General features: G+C 33.8%; 1 protein-coding gene across 11 annotated transcripts in view; it reads left to right on the top strand.

Moving 5' to 3' along the window:
* Window positions 1-16,170, top strand: part of Erbin (erbb2 interacting protein) — a 117,924-nt gene that overhangs the window by 39,231 nt on the left and 62,523 nt on the right. For 10 of the 11 annotated variants that reach the window (XM_020165920.2, XM_020165915.2, XM_020165922.2 and 7 more), the window contains exons 3-5: window positions 1,448-1,645; window positions 3,744-3,861; window positions 15,958-16,036. In XM_020165920.2, the coding sequence (XP_020021509.2) occupies window positions 1,457-1,645; window positions 3,744-3,861; window positions 15,958-16,036 (386 nt within the window). In that variant the 5' untranslated portion in view covers window positions 1,448-1,456. Of the gene's footprint in view, window positions 1-1,447; window positions 1,646-3,743; window positions 3,862-7,240; window positions 7,405-15,957; window positions 16,037-16,170 lie in introns of those variants that run through there. The other variant, XM_074077379.1, reaches the window with a different exon arrangement.

Raw genomic sequence — 16,170 nt, 5'->3', positions numbered from 1 at the left:
ATGCCTTAGAAAGTTTTAATGAGATTGAAATAAGAATATACGTATAGTTTATCTAAAGAATTAAGCACAGTGACTGTCATATGGTGATTGAGGAAAGTCAGATTTTTAAAAAATTGCATGGGAAAACTTATCCTACCTGTTGCCCAGCCTATTTAATTTGGAATAGAAGAGTTAGTGCAGTGCCTTGAAGATTGGATCCTGAGGCATAAGGAAAAATCAGTAATGCTGAACTTGTCTTTATTTTGAAGTTTGGCATTTTGCTCATAAATAGATTATTATTCAGTAATTAAAAAATTGTTGGATACTGTGGGGTGAGAAGGATGGAAGTATGCTACATACATATGAAGACAGCGTAATGAAACCCTTGAAGCATTGTTTGAAGAAGGGGGAATGGAAGTACAATGGAGGGGGTGAACTTGTTCAAGGTACACTGTATGCATGTATAGAGTTATCACAATGAAACCCCCTTGTATCATTGTATGATAAGTCAAAAATCAAATAAAAATTTAAAAAATTATATTAAGGTATTTATCTTGGTTACTGGGTTTTTTGATACTTCCTTATTTTTTGTGCCTGAAGCTTTGCTAAATTTAACTTGAGCTTGGTCCTAGTTAGAAGTAATCTAATACCTTGGGTCTCTGGCTAGGGCAAGAATTTATCATTTATGTACCAAGAATTGATAACACTAATTATCAACCATTCTTACTTATTTTAGTAGGTCTTTCTTTGCTAATGTAATCTTATTCTAGTTGGAACTAACCTGTATACATACTTAAAATTGTATTTGAAAATTTTTACTAATTCAAAATTGGCTTGTTTTTACTCAGTTAATTTGAAGTCTATAATTTATTTAAGCAGGTTTATGATTGAGTGTGCAACCTTGAACACATTTAAAACCTTTAAGCTCTTAGAAATACTGTAAGGTGAATATTTGGACACTTGGATAAATGGGAATTTTTACGCAGGAGAATCATAGGAAAATTAAATGGTGGTTAATCCCTGATATCTGGTTAGGATGATCTAAAAATGTTTTTGCATTCTCATTTCTTACTCAAAACTGCACATAATGAAGTTCTTAGCCAAGAAATATAGAACTTTAGAGCCAAAAAAGATTTTGCTGTACTAGTGTGGTTTTTTTTTTTTTTTTTTTTTTTTTTGAGAATGAAGCAGTGGACTCATAAAGCATGTGTTTTGTAGAAGCATATAATTAGTAACTTCCTGAATTGTTTTATAACGTACTAAAGGACTTGAGTTTAATTTGAAATCCAGTAGCTACAGATACTGATACTAAAGCAATGTCAAATGGTTTCCTGTGGGTGTGTGTAGTAAGGGGGAGAGGTATTGTCTATCTGTAACATGTGATTGTGATAAATGAATTACACTAATTTGTTCTGAAAATTGTTATGTCTATGTTTTAATTAAATTTATTTTTATTTGAATATTGCAGTATCTAAAAATGACTACAAAACGAAGTTTGTTTGTGCGGTTGGTACCATGTCGCTGTCTACGAGGGGAAGAGGAGACTGTCACTACTCTAGATTATTCTCATTGTAGTTTGGAACAGGTTCCCAAAGAGATTTTTACCTTTGAAAAAACTTTGGAGGAACTCTATTTAGATGCTAATCAGATTGAAGAGCTTCCAAAGGTATGTTACTACTGTTGGGAATTACTTTTGGTGATTCCTATGCCTAGAAATTTTATATTCCAGATGTTGTTATAATGCTGTACATATGTAGATGTGTTGTTTCCATTTTTGGGGTTTCATTTTACCTTAAGATACACAGCACAATTAAAAAAATTTAAAATTGATTTTTAAACCTGTGTTCAAATTAATTACTTGGAATACTGTGCAAATAATTTAAAAATATGCATTTACTCCCATTATATTGTAGCCACTAAGGTATATAACTGACACTATGCAATTTCTGGAGGCAACAGATTTAAACTAGACAACTAAAATTATGCCATCTTTTTCTAGTTTTCACAAGACATTGATGTGCATTGTTGTAATTGAGGTAGTTGTCATTTTAGTTGATACATCATTGCTTATTGTTTAGCAACTTTTTCTCTATGCACAGTTTGTTTGGAAAGGTTTTGGAGAACTTATGTTTTTGACATCTCATAATAGTTGGAAGTAGAAAGTTTATTGGCATGAAATCCTTTCTTAAACTATTACCTTGTTTCTTAAAAATTTTTTAGCATACTTTTTTTTTTTGTTTGTTTGTTTTGGTGGAATTGGGGTTTGAACTCGGGGCTTCAAAGCAGGCGCTCTAATGCTTGAGCCACACAAGGGTACTTTTTCTTTTCCTTTCATTCTGTTTTTTTTTTTTTTTTTTTGGTGGTGCTAGGGTTTGAACTCAGGGCCTCGCACTTACTAGGCAGGTGCTCTGACACTTGAGCCACATTCCTTGCATTCCTGTCATTAGTTTCCTGTGTGTTATGAATAAAGCTGCAATGGCTTTAATTTAATTGTTAGGATCTTTAGCTACCCAAACAGTAGACTTTTTGAAGTTGTGAGCAGAGACCCATCGGTGGCCTATAAAACAATTTATGGCTGTGCATTCTAGCATTAAGGAGGCCTAGGCAGGAGGATAGTAAGTTCAAGGTCAGCTTGGGCTACATGGTAAGACCCCATTTCACAAACAAACAAATAAACAAAAATAAAATGATTGTATGTGTGACCAGCATTTTGAGAAATGAACTGCAATTTGCACTGTGAGAAACAGAAAATAAAAATGTAGAGCACTTAGTAAAGTAAGAATTTTCAGATGAACAAGAAATATTTCTTAATATAAATGTGTAATATGTAGTATATACTTGTACTAAAAATTATTCCTTGCTTATCTGGCATTCAAGTTTAATTGGGCATCCTGTATTGAATTTGACAACCCTAACTATAATATAATAGAAAATAGAGCATGTTGCATATAGCCTTTGTTTCATGAAATAATATTTTAGATTTTTTTATGTGTGTGAACACATTGGGTGACAGTGTGCAAGAGGCATTTTTTTCCCTGATGACCAGCAGTAAAAACATTTGAAAGCCATTGCTGTCCTAGGTAATTTTATAGAGAAATCTGTAATTGCTGTGGATAAAATATTAAAGGTTGTCAGCTGCATGTGGATTTCATAACTAGGTTGTGGTACAGTGTGCTTTGTCATTTGTTGTTTTTTTCTTGTGTATTTTTCTTCCACAAGTAATTTGTCTTCCATAGCCAGTTCTAGAGAATATAGAAGACTCTTCCTCCTTCCCTATCACAACCACTAGGGTCTCAGTCTGGAGGTTGTGTGAAAACAGAGAAAGATCGCTATAATAGTGCAAGTAATTGAATCATTTATTTATGTGATACCTAACAATTTTACATTTGTGGAAGAATTCTTTTCTTAAACATGACTTTGTTTTGGAATGAGGTTGCTTGACAGACAAGCTCCAGACTTTATCATATGTAACAGTTACTTATTTTTTGGCTGCCTCAATAGAGAATATAGCCATGTACTTATTCTCATTAAGTATAATTTGCTTAGGGTAGAAGTATGAGGATCTAAATCATCTTCAGTGATTCAGATGTACTCAGACCTATAATAGCATAACCAGAACAGTGAAAGATCTTTTCTGGTATTCATGTAGTTATATCTTATTTAGACTTAATATGACTAATAAAGGTCATTTGTATAAAATTGGCATATGAAAAACTTAAGGAAACTTAAAAGATAATCAAAATCTTTTCCTGTTTTTCCAATAGCAACTTTTTAACTGCCAGTGTCTACACAAACTGAGTTTGCCAGACAATGACTTAACAACGTTACCATCATCCATTGCAAATCTTATTAATCTCAGGGAACTGGATGTCAGCAAAAATGGTAAGGTTACCCCCACCTCACTGAATTTGTATATTTGGGAACATGTTTCATTATTAAGATTTCTATTATTTCCACAACTAGAAATGTAAAAGTAAATAATCAGATTTTAATGTATTATCATATTAGCTTCATCTAAGAATAAAACTTTTATAGAAATGTAAAAACTTTTTTTTTTTTTTTTACCATTTTAAAGGTTTTCAACCTGTTTTATATCAAATATAGTAAATTTTGGTGATATACTCTTGGCTTAGAATTTTTTTTTTTTTTTTAGAATTTGTTTATAATTATAAAATTTATCATAGCTCAAAGCAGGTGGAAAATAAATGTAAGTTTAAAAAAGATCATTATTTACTACAGTCACCATGATGTATAATAGATCTCTTGAATCTATTCCTCCTGTCTAACTGTAAGTTTGTACCCTTCTATCAACATATCCTAATCCTCCATCTTTTCTCCCCTTCCCCTGCCCCTGGTGACAACCATTTTACTCCCTGCTTCTGTGAGTTTGCCTCTTTAAGATCCTATGTAAGTGAGATCATGCAGTGTTTGACTTTTTGTTCCTGACTTACTTAACATAACGTACTCTAGGTTCATCCATGTTTCACAAATGGCAAGGTTTCCTTCTTTTTAAGGCTGAAGAATTTGTCTATATATATAGATATGTAGGTATATATGTAGATATATATGTCACATTTTCTTTATTCATTCGTTGATGGATACTTAGATTGATTCCATATCTTTATTATTGTGAATAATATTGTAATAATATGCTTATAAGAGTACATCTCCCTCCCTCTCTCCTCCCCCCTCTATTTCTTCTTCTTCTTCCCTCTCTCTCTTACTTATTTTGGATATTAACCCCATATAAGATGTGTGGCTTGTGAACATTTTCTCCCATTTAGAAGATTGTCTCTTCTTTGTTGACTACATATTCTAAAAAATGATTGTCTAGGTCATCGTCAAGCTATAGAGGGTCATGAAACTTTTCCCGTGTTTTCTTTGAGTGTTAGGTGTTAAAGTCTTTAATTCTTTTTGAATTTATTTTTGTATATTGTGTAAGATAAAGGTCTTATTTCATTGTTCTGCATATGGATATTCACTTGTCCCATCCTTTTTAAAGAGACCATCATTTTCTCATTGTGTATTCTTAGTACCCTGTTGAAATCAGTTGAGTACAAATGCATAGACTTATTTCTGGGCTCTCTATTCTGTTCCATTGGTGTGTGTGTCTGTTCCTAAGCCAGTACTATGCTGCTTTCATGATTATAGCTCTGCAGTGTGTTTTGAAGTTAGGTTATGTGATGTCTGCAATGTTGTTCTTTTAATTTAAGATTACTTTAGCTATTCAAAGTCTTTTTATCCCATATTAGGATTTTTTTATTTCTGTGAAAAATGTTACTAGAATTTTGGTAGTGAGTGCATTGAATCAATAAAATATTTTGGGGAAATATGGACATTTTAACAATCTTGATTCTTCTGATCTGTGAACATGATATGTCTTTCCATTTATTTGAACTTACTCAGTATCTTTAATCAGGGTTTTACAGTTTTCAGTGTATGGGTCTTTTACCTCCTTGGTTAAATTTATTCACAAGGTTTTGGTAGCTTTTATAAATGTGATTGTTTTTAAGTTTTTCTTGTTTGGATAGATTCTTGTTAGATTGTAGAAGGGTGTCAGTTTTTTTGTTAGCACATAGAAGTATATATATTCTGCAACTTTACTGAGTTTACTAGTTATGACAGTTTTTTGTGCAGTCTAGGTTTCCTATATATAAAATCATACCATCTTTAAACAAGGACAGTTTGGCTTTTTCCATTTCAATTTGAGTGACTTTTATTTCTCTTGCCCAGTTTTTCTGTCTAGGACTTAGTGCGTTTATAAGTTTCTTAGTGTCAGAGATATGCTCTGAGAAGCAGGTCATTAGTGATTTCGTTGTGTGAACATGACAGAGCACAGTTATACAAATTAAGATGATATAGGTCAGTGACTTGATGTGGCAAATATGAGATGTATGGGGCTGCAGCTTGCATAACAATGTAGTAAACTAAAAAAACAATAGGAAGGAGTGCTACATTAATTTTGGTTTCACTGTAATAAAAGACTTGAAAACACCATCTTACAAGAGTTCCATTGATGTCCTCAATACAAAGGAACTAATGCAGAAACTTTAAAGCGACAGAGGCCAATAGGAGAAGGGGACCAGGAACTAGAGAAAAGGTTAGTTCAAGAAGAATTAATTTAGAATGTAACACATATGTACAGGAAAGCAATGCGAGTAAACTCCCTGTATAGCTGTCCTTATCTCAACAAGCAAAAACCCTTGGTCCTTCCTGTTAGTGCTTATATTCTCTCTTCAACAAAATTAGAGATAAAGGCAAAACAGTTTCTGCCTGGTAGCAAGGGGGTTGGGCGGGGGGAAGGGGAGGAGAAATGACCCAAACATTGTATGCACATCTGAATAAAATAAATAATAATAATAAAAAAAGAGTTCCTTGGTTTTAGAGGTATATGGTTGCTTGACCCCATTGCTTTGGGCTAGTGGTGATGGAGTACACAATGGCAGGTACATGCGTTGGAGGAGATCTGTTTATTTCATGGCAGTCAAGAAGCAAAAAGTGAATGGGAGAGGAGAGTAAAAGGTCTTAATATCTCCTTGAAGTGCATACCCCAATTATCTAACTTCCTTCCACTAGGTTCTACTATCTAAAGCTTCCACTACTTCCCAATCCACAGACTGATTACCAAACCTTTAACATATGGACCTTTGGGGACATTTATGATCCTAACCATAATAAATGCTCTCTAAAATTGTGATAAGAGTATACCATATAGTATATTAAATACAGAAACATAGTCATTTATTACTGTTATGTAGTATTATGTGCTGAATATAACTGTACATTAGTAGTTTCATTTGATTGACGGCAGCACAGGGTTTGTTCGTATCAGTAACACCTCAAATGCTTGAGTAATGTGTTTTGTTCAAACATTATTAGAATGGCTACTATATCACTAAGCAGTAGGAATTTTTTAACTCCATTATGATATTTTTGGACCACTGTTATGTATGGAGTCCACTATTGACTAAAACATTTTGTGGTGCTTGACTAAACTGTGTGAATAGAAGTGGCAAGAGTGGACATTCTCTTCTTGTTCCTGATCTTAGAAGAAAAGCTTTTAACTTTTCACTGTTGAGTATTTTAATAGCTTCAGGTTAGTCCTGTGAGGCCTTTAGTGTGTTGAGATACATTCCTTTTATTCCTTTAGGTAGTCGGGAGTCTTTATTATGAAAGGATGTTGAATTTTGTCAAATGTTTTTTCTGCATTTATTGAGAGTTCCCCCCCTCATTCTCTTAATGTGCTATATCACATTTATAGATTCACAGATGTTGAAATTATTAACAAGAGTAAACAATCTTACTTAGTTTTATATACAATGAAGAAAACATAGCCTTTTCTCTGCTCCTGGCTGCATGATGGGAACTGCTGTGATCCACAACACCCTCCCCACCATGATGGACTGACACCTCTGAAACCATGAGGTAGAATAAATCTTTCTTCCCTTAGGTCATTTTTGTCAGATATTTTGTCACAAAGATGAAATAATGAGTACAAAAGAAAATATAGAAGGTAATCTAAAATTTTAAATCCTTATCTTAGAGAGACTGGGCAGGGGGAGTAACCTTTGAAATTTTTTAAATGAGCCTGTATTTCTTTTATAATTACAAAAAGAATCACATGAGGATACCTTAAATGCTCTGCCCAAAGTTATGATTTGAGTAACACTAAACTCTTAATAATTTTCAAATAATTATTTCTAATGTTTATAGAAAATTTGTACAAACATGTCCACCAACTTAATGTAGTAACATCAACACACACATAGAAATCATACAGAATTTGCTGTTTTTGAAGGCCTCAGGTCAGTTGGTTTTTGATTTGGGTGATTTCCTGTTGTGACTTTATTTAGCCCTTAATTCCAAAGTCACTCTTTCTCTTAATGACACAAGTATCTAAAAGTAAAGTATCGTTTCTCCTGAATTTCAGGGCTCATTATGAATCATTTTAGGACTGATTAAAATAGAATCGTTCTGTTTTCACAACAGTTAACTTTGACAAGTGAGTTAACTAAATATCTATCCATCTTCACCCCTCCAAAAAAAAAGAAAGTGTTAAAGTAAGAAGTGCATATATTATACATTTTCATTTATTAAATGCTACTTAATTGTAGTTTTAAAGAGCATTTCAAGTGGCTCAAGTGGTAGAGTGCCTGCCCAGCAAGCACCTTGAGTTTAAGCCACAGTATCGTTAAAAACAAGAAAAAAAAGATAGTATTTTATTTTTGTCTTTTGTCATTGAGTCATTTAACTTTAGGGCTAAATATTTTCTGTTACATATAAAAAATAATTTTTGTCAGATTGGATTCATTCATAGAGCTGACTGGCTTTTTTCCCCACTTTATTTTAAAATTTTTATACCCAAATGAAAATTCTTCATAAGTGTCAAAAGAACACCCATGGCTTCACTAATTGTTAGCATTTTGCCACATTTGCTTTATTTGTATGTGTGTGTGTTTATATATACACATATCATAGGTACAATATAAATAGTATAAAAATATGTAATGACTGTGTTGTGTAATATAATCATTATATACATCCAGGAAAAAGATATATACATTCTGTTGCTTATGTAAACTTTGTTTTTGCTAATCTATTTAAATAGATTGCAGATACCATGAACTTTCATCCCTAAATTTGGAATCTACATTTCCTGAGAACAAGGAATAAAGCTAACATCATTACCACTCTCAAAAAATTTTGATGCCACATTTTTCCTGTAACCATTCAGCTCCTTAGCCAACTTTCCATTCCCTTTCAAATTAAAGATCACATGTAGTATTTAGCAATTGTGTGTCATTGGTCTTTTAAAGTGAAGAACAGTTTGTCTGTCTCTCATGAATTTACTCATGACTTTTTTTAGTTTAAATAAATGTCCAGCATTTGAAACTTCTCTTTGAGGATCATGTGAAAAATTTGTGTTTCCATCTTTGGTGGTTACTGTTTGTGCCAAGTAGTGCTTGATAAATTCCAAAGTAAATGAAAATTTATTACCATCATATTTGTACATAAGTTGGCAGGTAATTTAAACTAAAGCATTAGAGAATTTTAGAATTACTGTGACTTTAGAAGTCATCAGATCTTCCCTTCCATCTCAAAGGAGAGGTATCTTTTCATCTTTTTTTGGGTTTTTTTTTTTTTTTTTGGATTTACTAGGGCTTGAACTCAGGGTCTACACCTTAAGCCACTCCATCAGCCCTTTTTTTGTGATGGGCTTTTTTTTGAGATAGGGTCTCATAAACTATTTGGCCAAACTTGGTTCGAACCTCGATCCTGCTGATCTCTACCTAGGATTACAGGCGTGAGCCACCAGTGTCTGGCATCTTTTTGGTCATTTAAAATGAGAGATGTTAAAGGATAAGGAAGGAGACTTGAGGTTATCTGGGTACTAATGAAATTATGTGCACCTTGAAGTGTATGTACTTAGCAAACTTTGCTACTAGTGTTCATGACATTTAAGTATTGCTTAATTAAGTAATAAAAATACTTTGTACGTACACTGGTTGAACACACAGCAACCTCAGGTTTATTACTCTAAAATAAGAATAGGATTATGACTATGTTCTGGCCCTGAACTGTCATTAAGTTATACTAGACTTTCATATAACTTTGTAAAGAGTTTCATATTTTACAGTTATGGCAACTTATTAGACCATAGAGGATCTCTTACATTCCTAGTTGTAGTAGTTCCTTGTTGCTAATATTGAAACCTGCTTCAAATGATTCTTTGATCCAGTGTTTTTGAGGAGTTGGAGATCCTTTTGTGATCAAAATATTGAGGATAAGTATTCTACCTTGACAGTGACATTACTTAATGCTGCCAATAAAATCTTAAAATTTATTTTGATGAAAATTTAAATTCATCTATTTCTATGTGATTGCTCATATTCCCTTGCCTTTTGCTTGTTTCTTGTATCTTTTTCACCTTCCCAGCTTTAACTGATACCTAAATAAGACTTCACTTCATTGTTAGTGAGAATAAAAGCAGGCAAGGTGAAATAATACACTATGATAGTGTCAGAACTATTCTCTTACTTAATAAGAATTACAGCAATCATCATTGGAGATGGTATAATTAACTTATACAGAGCTGAAGTTAGCCAGTCTGTAATATTTAACCTTAATGTGTCTGCTTTTACAAGTATACTTTGTTAAAGAAAAAGCCATAAGAATATAGTATGACTATTAGGCTGATGTGGCTGGTTGTGTGAAATTTGAATTTTGTTGAAAATTTTTCCCCAAACTGGGATTTCAGGTGAGGGCCTTGCACTTGCTAGGCAGACACTACAATTTGAGCCATCCTGCCCAGTTCTTTTTTGCTTTAGTTGTTTTTCACATGAGCTCATGTTTCTACCCAGGGTCAGCCTCAGACTGTGATCCTCCTACGTACCTTGGAACTGGGATTACAAGTACAACCCACCACACCCAGTTTATTTATTGAGAGGGGCCTCTTGCTAATTTTTTGTCCAGGCTGGCCTTGCGTACTTCCTAATCTCCACCTACCAAGTAGCTGAGATTATAGGTGTGTACCACCATGCCCAGCCATGGAATGTTAATTTCTTAAGAGTCTTGATTTACTGTTTTCTAACATTTGGTTTATTGTAAGCTTTTTTGTTTTTCCTCTTTCCCCAGTGCAGGTGATGGAACCCAAATCCCTGTCACATGCTAGGTACCCTTTCTGTCACTGAGCTATGTAGTTGTTAATGCTCTTGTGAGCATACTAAATAAAATGACAAGAATTACAAGACAGAGAAACCAGAAAGAGTTACTTAAATCTTTCTGTATGATATGGAAATGCTAGAGAGGTTAACCAAGACCTTTCCTTTTAATTGAGTCTAAAACCCAGTGTGAGAAAGTTTATGGGCAAAAACAGAACGTACCTACTTAAACCAGAGAAAAATCTAATGATGGTAACAGGCTGATGGGAAAGTCTTTTTGTCTTTAAGCTAAAAAGAAGTTAAATTGATTAAGAGAGTAAAACAAGCTGGCGCCTGTTGTGACTCATGACTGTAATCCTAGCTACTCAGGAGGTCAAGATTAGGTTAGGAAGATTGCAGTTCGAAGCCAGCTTGGGCAAGTACTTCAAGAGACCCTATCTCAAAAAACCCATCATAAAAAATTGGGCTGGTGGAGTGGCTCAAGGTGAAGGCCCTGAGTTCGAGTTCAAGCCCCACTACCACACACACACACACACACAAAAAGTAAAACAGGTTGCTAGGGAAGTCACTGTATTTTGTTTGTGTGTTTTAGATTTCTCAAATTACTACTTTGGTTTATACTGAACGTTTTTGGAGTTTGACTGTATATGTGTGTGTGTTTTGAGGCAAGTGTAGTCCAGGCTGGCCTTGTGCTTGCTGTTTAGTCCAGGCTGGCTTTGAATTCACTATCCTCCTTGCTCTGCCTCTCAAGTACTGGGACTATACAGGCATGTCTTAACATGCCTTGACGAGCTCAGCTGTTTTAGTATGTCAGTATAAAATAATGATAGAAGGAAGCCATGTTTCAAACTGATGTGGAATTTAAAATTAAGAATGGTTACCAATGGTCACTGCCAAGCAGTTTAATAAAACAGCAGGCTGTTACTGGGGTATACTCACTGCACCTTAACATAGGCCTTACCACTTACTCTGCTATACCTCCTCCAATACCTCCTCCAAGTCATATATCTATCATTTGTAAACTTAATAATCGTTTATGTTTGCAATTCCTAGTTTTGCATATTCCTAGTTTTGAGTTCCTGACTGGGACTCAATATTTTATTCTGTTATTATTTGTTAATAGCCTTTATAGTGCAAAAACATTGAAGGGCTACCATTAATTTCAGTTCAACAATAGGACATTGGAGGTGCTGATTCCCTCTAGACAAAGACCTAGGGAACTCACCTCCATCCATGATGATTCATGGGAATCTCAGAGTATGTTTTTAAAAAGACTGACAGGATTTGGGCATTTGTTTGGTAATTTAGGGGAAGATTTAAGAAGTGAGGGTTTATTCTAGATGTGATGCTTGAGAGCAGGGGTAGTTCTATAAGTGAGTATCTTAAATATGATCTACAGGAAAGACAGATTACAGCAAGGTTAAAGCTGTAATTGGTTAAGGTATTTATTAGATGAGAGAAGGAACACTATTGAAGTCATATCAGAATGAAAAAGATAGTTGGAATCATTAGAAAATTAAGAAGTAGGTTGTGGAGCTCAATCCCAAGTACCACCAAAAAAAGTAGTAGGTTGTGATAGAATTCAATGCTATGTACTTTTTAAGGGCAAAATGAGCCATTTTTGAGACTAGCTAACACTAGTGCTAAGGGTAAGTCCCTTTGAGTAAAGGACTTAAGAACTTGAGGAAGTTTACTACATAGATAGCTGAGGTAAATGTGTACCTAAAAGAGGGAACAGCTAGTGTAAAATTTTAGAAGGTATGCATGTGTGAAGAACATGGTCAGGGTAACCAAAACAGAGTGAGCAAGATAGGAGAGTGATAAGAATGAGGAGCAGCCTTATAGGCATTCATATATGCTTTGATGTTTAAGTTTAGAAAAAGTCTGGGTGCATGTGTGAAAATCAACCCATTCAGATGCTGTTTCAGTCATTTGAGATGATAGTGGTAGAAACAGTGAGATATGGACAGGTGGTGGATATACTTGAAGGTGGAATCAACAGCATTTCATGATGGATTGAATGTAAATGTGAGAGAAAAGCAAGGATGACCTCATTGATTTTTATCATGCAACTGGAAGGACAAGATTGCCATAAACATAAGATGGAGAAATCTGTGGCAGTTACAATTTTTAATGGAACAAATCAGTTTTTTGAGATATCTAGCTCATGTCCAGATATATGGGTGCGGAGTTCATTCAAAAAAAGCTGTGCAGGAGATACATATTTAGGCATGGTCACCATATAGATAATATGTAAATACTGAGATTATTTGTGTTCGTGAAGGGTATGAGTGTATAAAGAAAAAGCCCAAAGAGCCCTGGTTGTACCTCAACATTAACAGATCTAAAGAATAAAATAAAGGTACAAAAGATTTTGAGAAAGAACACTGCTGGGATAAGAAGAAACCAATATGATGGAAATACTGTTTTCCTTTCTACACTTTAACTTTCCACAGAGGACAGTGTCCTAGTATTTATACTTCATAGCATCGTGTCTGGCACTTGATGTGCGTTTGGTGCATACTTGTTGAGGGTATTAGCGTATTTGTTACAGAGTATAGAGATATGTTAAGTTTGTGGTACCCAAACAAAACCTAGTGGGCATTTGAAACTTCTTGGGTTGAGTTAAGGAAGTGATGAAAACTGGAATAAAGATTTTGGAGCCCAGAAGTACATGATGATAGGAATACAGTCAAAGCAAATATGTTGCTAGCAATTTGCAAAAACAGAAAATTGATAAGTATTTAAAAATTATTTGCCTAGGGCAAAACTATTATATATCTAAAAGCCAATGATGACACAAAGTTAGTAATTTCACTTTACTTTTTATTAACCACATGTTATGGAATAAAGTATTTTAAAATTTAATGAAAAATATGGAGTGTGTATTTGTGGAAGATGATAGCATTAATTTCTACTAAATACTAGACTTACAAATACTTTTCTCGCAAATAAATACAATATTTTTAACACAAGTTAAACATCACTAATAAGAAAATCAAAATCTGAAGTGCTCCCAACTCTGATTTTTTTTTTTGAGCATTGGTGTAACACCACAGGTGGAAAATTCCATTCTTAACCTCAATAGATTGCAGTCAAAGCATGCAAAATTATTTAAAATATTGTCTAAAGTTACTACTTAGTAACTTCATATACATGATTATCTGAGACATAAATGAATTTCATATTTAGATTCAAGTCGCCTTCCAGCATATCTCATGTGTGTATATATATATATATATATATATATATATATATATATATATGCAAATATTCCAAAATTTAAAAAAAAAAGTGAAATCCCAAACAGTTCTGGCCCCAAACATTTCAGAAAAGGGATGATCAACCTGCATTTATCCTGACAAGCATTTTTCTAAATGTTGGAAATAGATGAAAAGATTAAAAAAGCCAATACATTCTGTAGTAGGAATCTCCCTGCACCCATTAAGCAGTCACTCAACATTCTGGCCTCTGTCAACCCCTGGTAACCATTTTTTGTGTCTGTAAGGATTTGTTTATTCTGGATGTTTCTCATAAATGGAACCATACAATTCTAAATACAATACAAAAGGCCATTTGGTGGCCTTTTGTGACTGGTTCCTTTCTCTTAGCATAACATTTTTAGTATTCATCCATGTTGTACTGTGTACTGATACTCCATATTGTGGATACACTACATTTTGCTTATTCATTCTGTTTATTCATTCATTTGTTGATAGCCATTTGGATTATTTCTATTTTGAACTATTCTTAATAATTATATTATCAGCATAAAGTTTTTGTTTGTGAACGTTTTAAATTTTCTTAGGTATATACCCAATAGTGGGTCATAGGGTATTCTGTATTTAAAGTTTTGAGGAACCATCGAGCTGTTTTCCACCATGGCTAAATCATTCTATGTTTCTAAAAGCAATGTATGTACACAGTTCCCAACTTTTTCATATCCTCGCCAGTACTTGTTATTTTCATGTTGCATTTAGTTGTTAGTTCTCTTAAATCTTCTCTCCCAAGTAAGTAGTCCCCCTGTTTTTGTTTGGTTCTTGATAGTTTTGAAGAGTACTGGCCATTTCTTTAACAGAAGTTCTTTCAATATGGGTTTGTTTGGTGCTCGTGTATGAATAAATTAAGGTTTTGTGTTTTTGGCAAGTATATGACTGAAGAGATACTGCATGCTTTTTTAGTTGCCATGTGATGGTGCTAACTTTGAAGCATTTTGTTAAAGTGGTACTTGGCAGGTTCAGTTAATTTTTTTCTCATAATTTGTAAGTATCTTGTGGGAAGAATCTTTGAGACTGTATTAATATCTTTTTTGTACTTTTAACCCACTAATTTTGGCATCTTTGTGGTGAGACCTTTGGTTTTGGGTTTTGTGTGTGTGTGTGTGTGTGTGTGTGTGTGTGTGTGTGTGTGTGTGCGCTGTTTTAAAAGTTGGTTAGCATTCCTTTAGTCTAGGTGAGAGCAGTGCTACTTAAAGTTGATCCATGGAGTGGTGCTAGTAAATTACTTGTTACTGTATTTTTTGCAGTAGTAAGTTGAGGAAATGAGCTTGTGCTTAAAATCTTGTACCAAAATTTGATATTGTTACAATAATTATGTGGTATTTTTTAAACATAAAATCTGTAACAGATTGTAAATTTTTAAAAAGTTAATCCTCCACCTCAGTTGGTTTGAACAGTACTGGTCTAGTAGAACTCTTGAATATATACATCATAAAGTGCAGAAATTACTACATTCCTTACACAGTTATATTGTGAACATAGCACTGGGTCACATGAAGGAAAAAGGTTGAGAAAAAGAGAGGAATCTGGTAAAAGATAGAAAAATTGGGAAGCTACATGCAGAAAAGAGAAAATGTTTCATTTTATTATTTTGTGAGTAGATGGTATGTTTTCAGGCACATCTGAAGTCATAGCTGATACAGATTTTCCACCTCTTCTAGTGCAGCTTTGTTTTCAGCTTCGTTGTTTTCTGTATGTTAGGGCCAGCTTAATCTGAAGGCCAGCATTTAAAAAGCAATTATTCCCTTTATGTGAGAGAAATAGAATGTTGAGTGTTCTGTATTTTGTGTCCTTATCACCATCCCATTTCACTATAGAGAAGGTACTAATTTTCAGAAGCACTAAGAGAAGGAAAAGAAGAGCAGTAATTTAAGAGGTCACTGAAGGAAAGATGAAATTGCAAGGAGAAATTGTTGTGGAGGTGGTTCTCTTTGATTTGCATTAGTGGTGTCCTTTATCTAGTTCCTGCTTAGTTAGTAAACTGCTTTCTGAATCTACATTATCTAATCATTATTCATATCTTTGGCTCTGTTTTCTAGGAATACAAGAGTTTCCAGAAAATATTAAGAATTGTAAAGTTTTGACAGTTGTGGAGGCCAGTGTAAACCCTATTTCTAAGTAAGTCTTCTCAGTTGAATTATAATTTACTTTTTGGAAAAAAAATTATGAAGCAATAGCAATATTGCTTTACATATTTTAATGAAAAAGTTGTATCAATGTTAAAGCTAACCAATTCAGTTTTAGAATTAAAA

Source organism: Castor canadensis, chromosome 6 (genome assembly GCF_047511655.1).
Source record: "Castor canadensis chromosome 6, mCasCan1.hap1v2, whole genome shotgun sequence".
Classification (NCBI taxonomy): domain Eukaryota; kingdom Metazoa; phylum Chordata; class Mammalia; order Rodentia; family Castoridae; genus Castor; species Castor canadensis.
The sequence above is the reverse complement of the archived record's forward strand: the minus strand, read 5'-3'. Positions and strand labels throughout refer to the sequence as shown.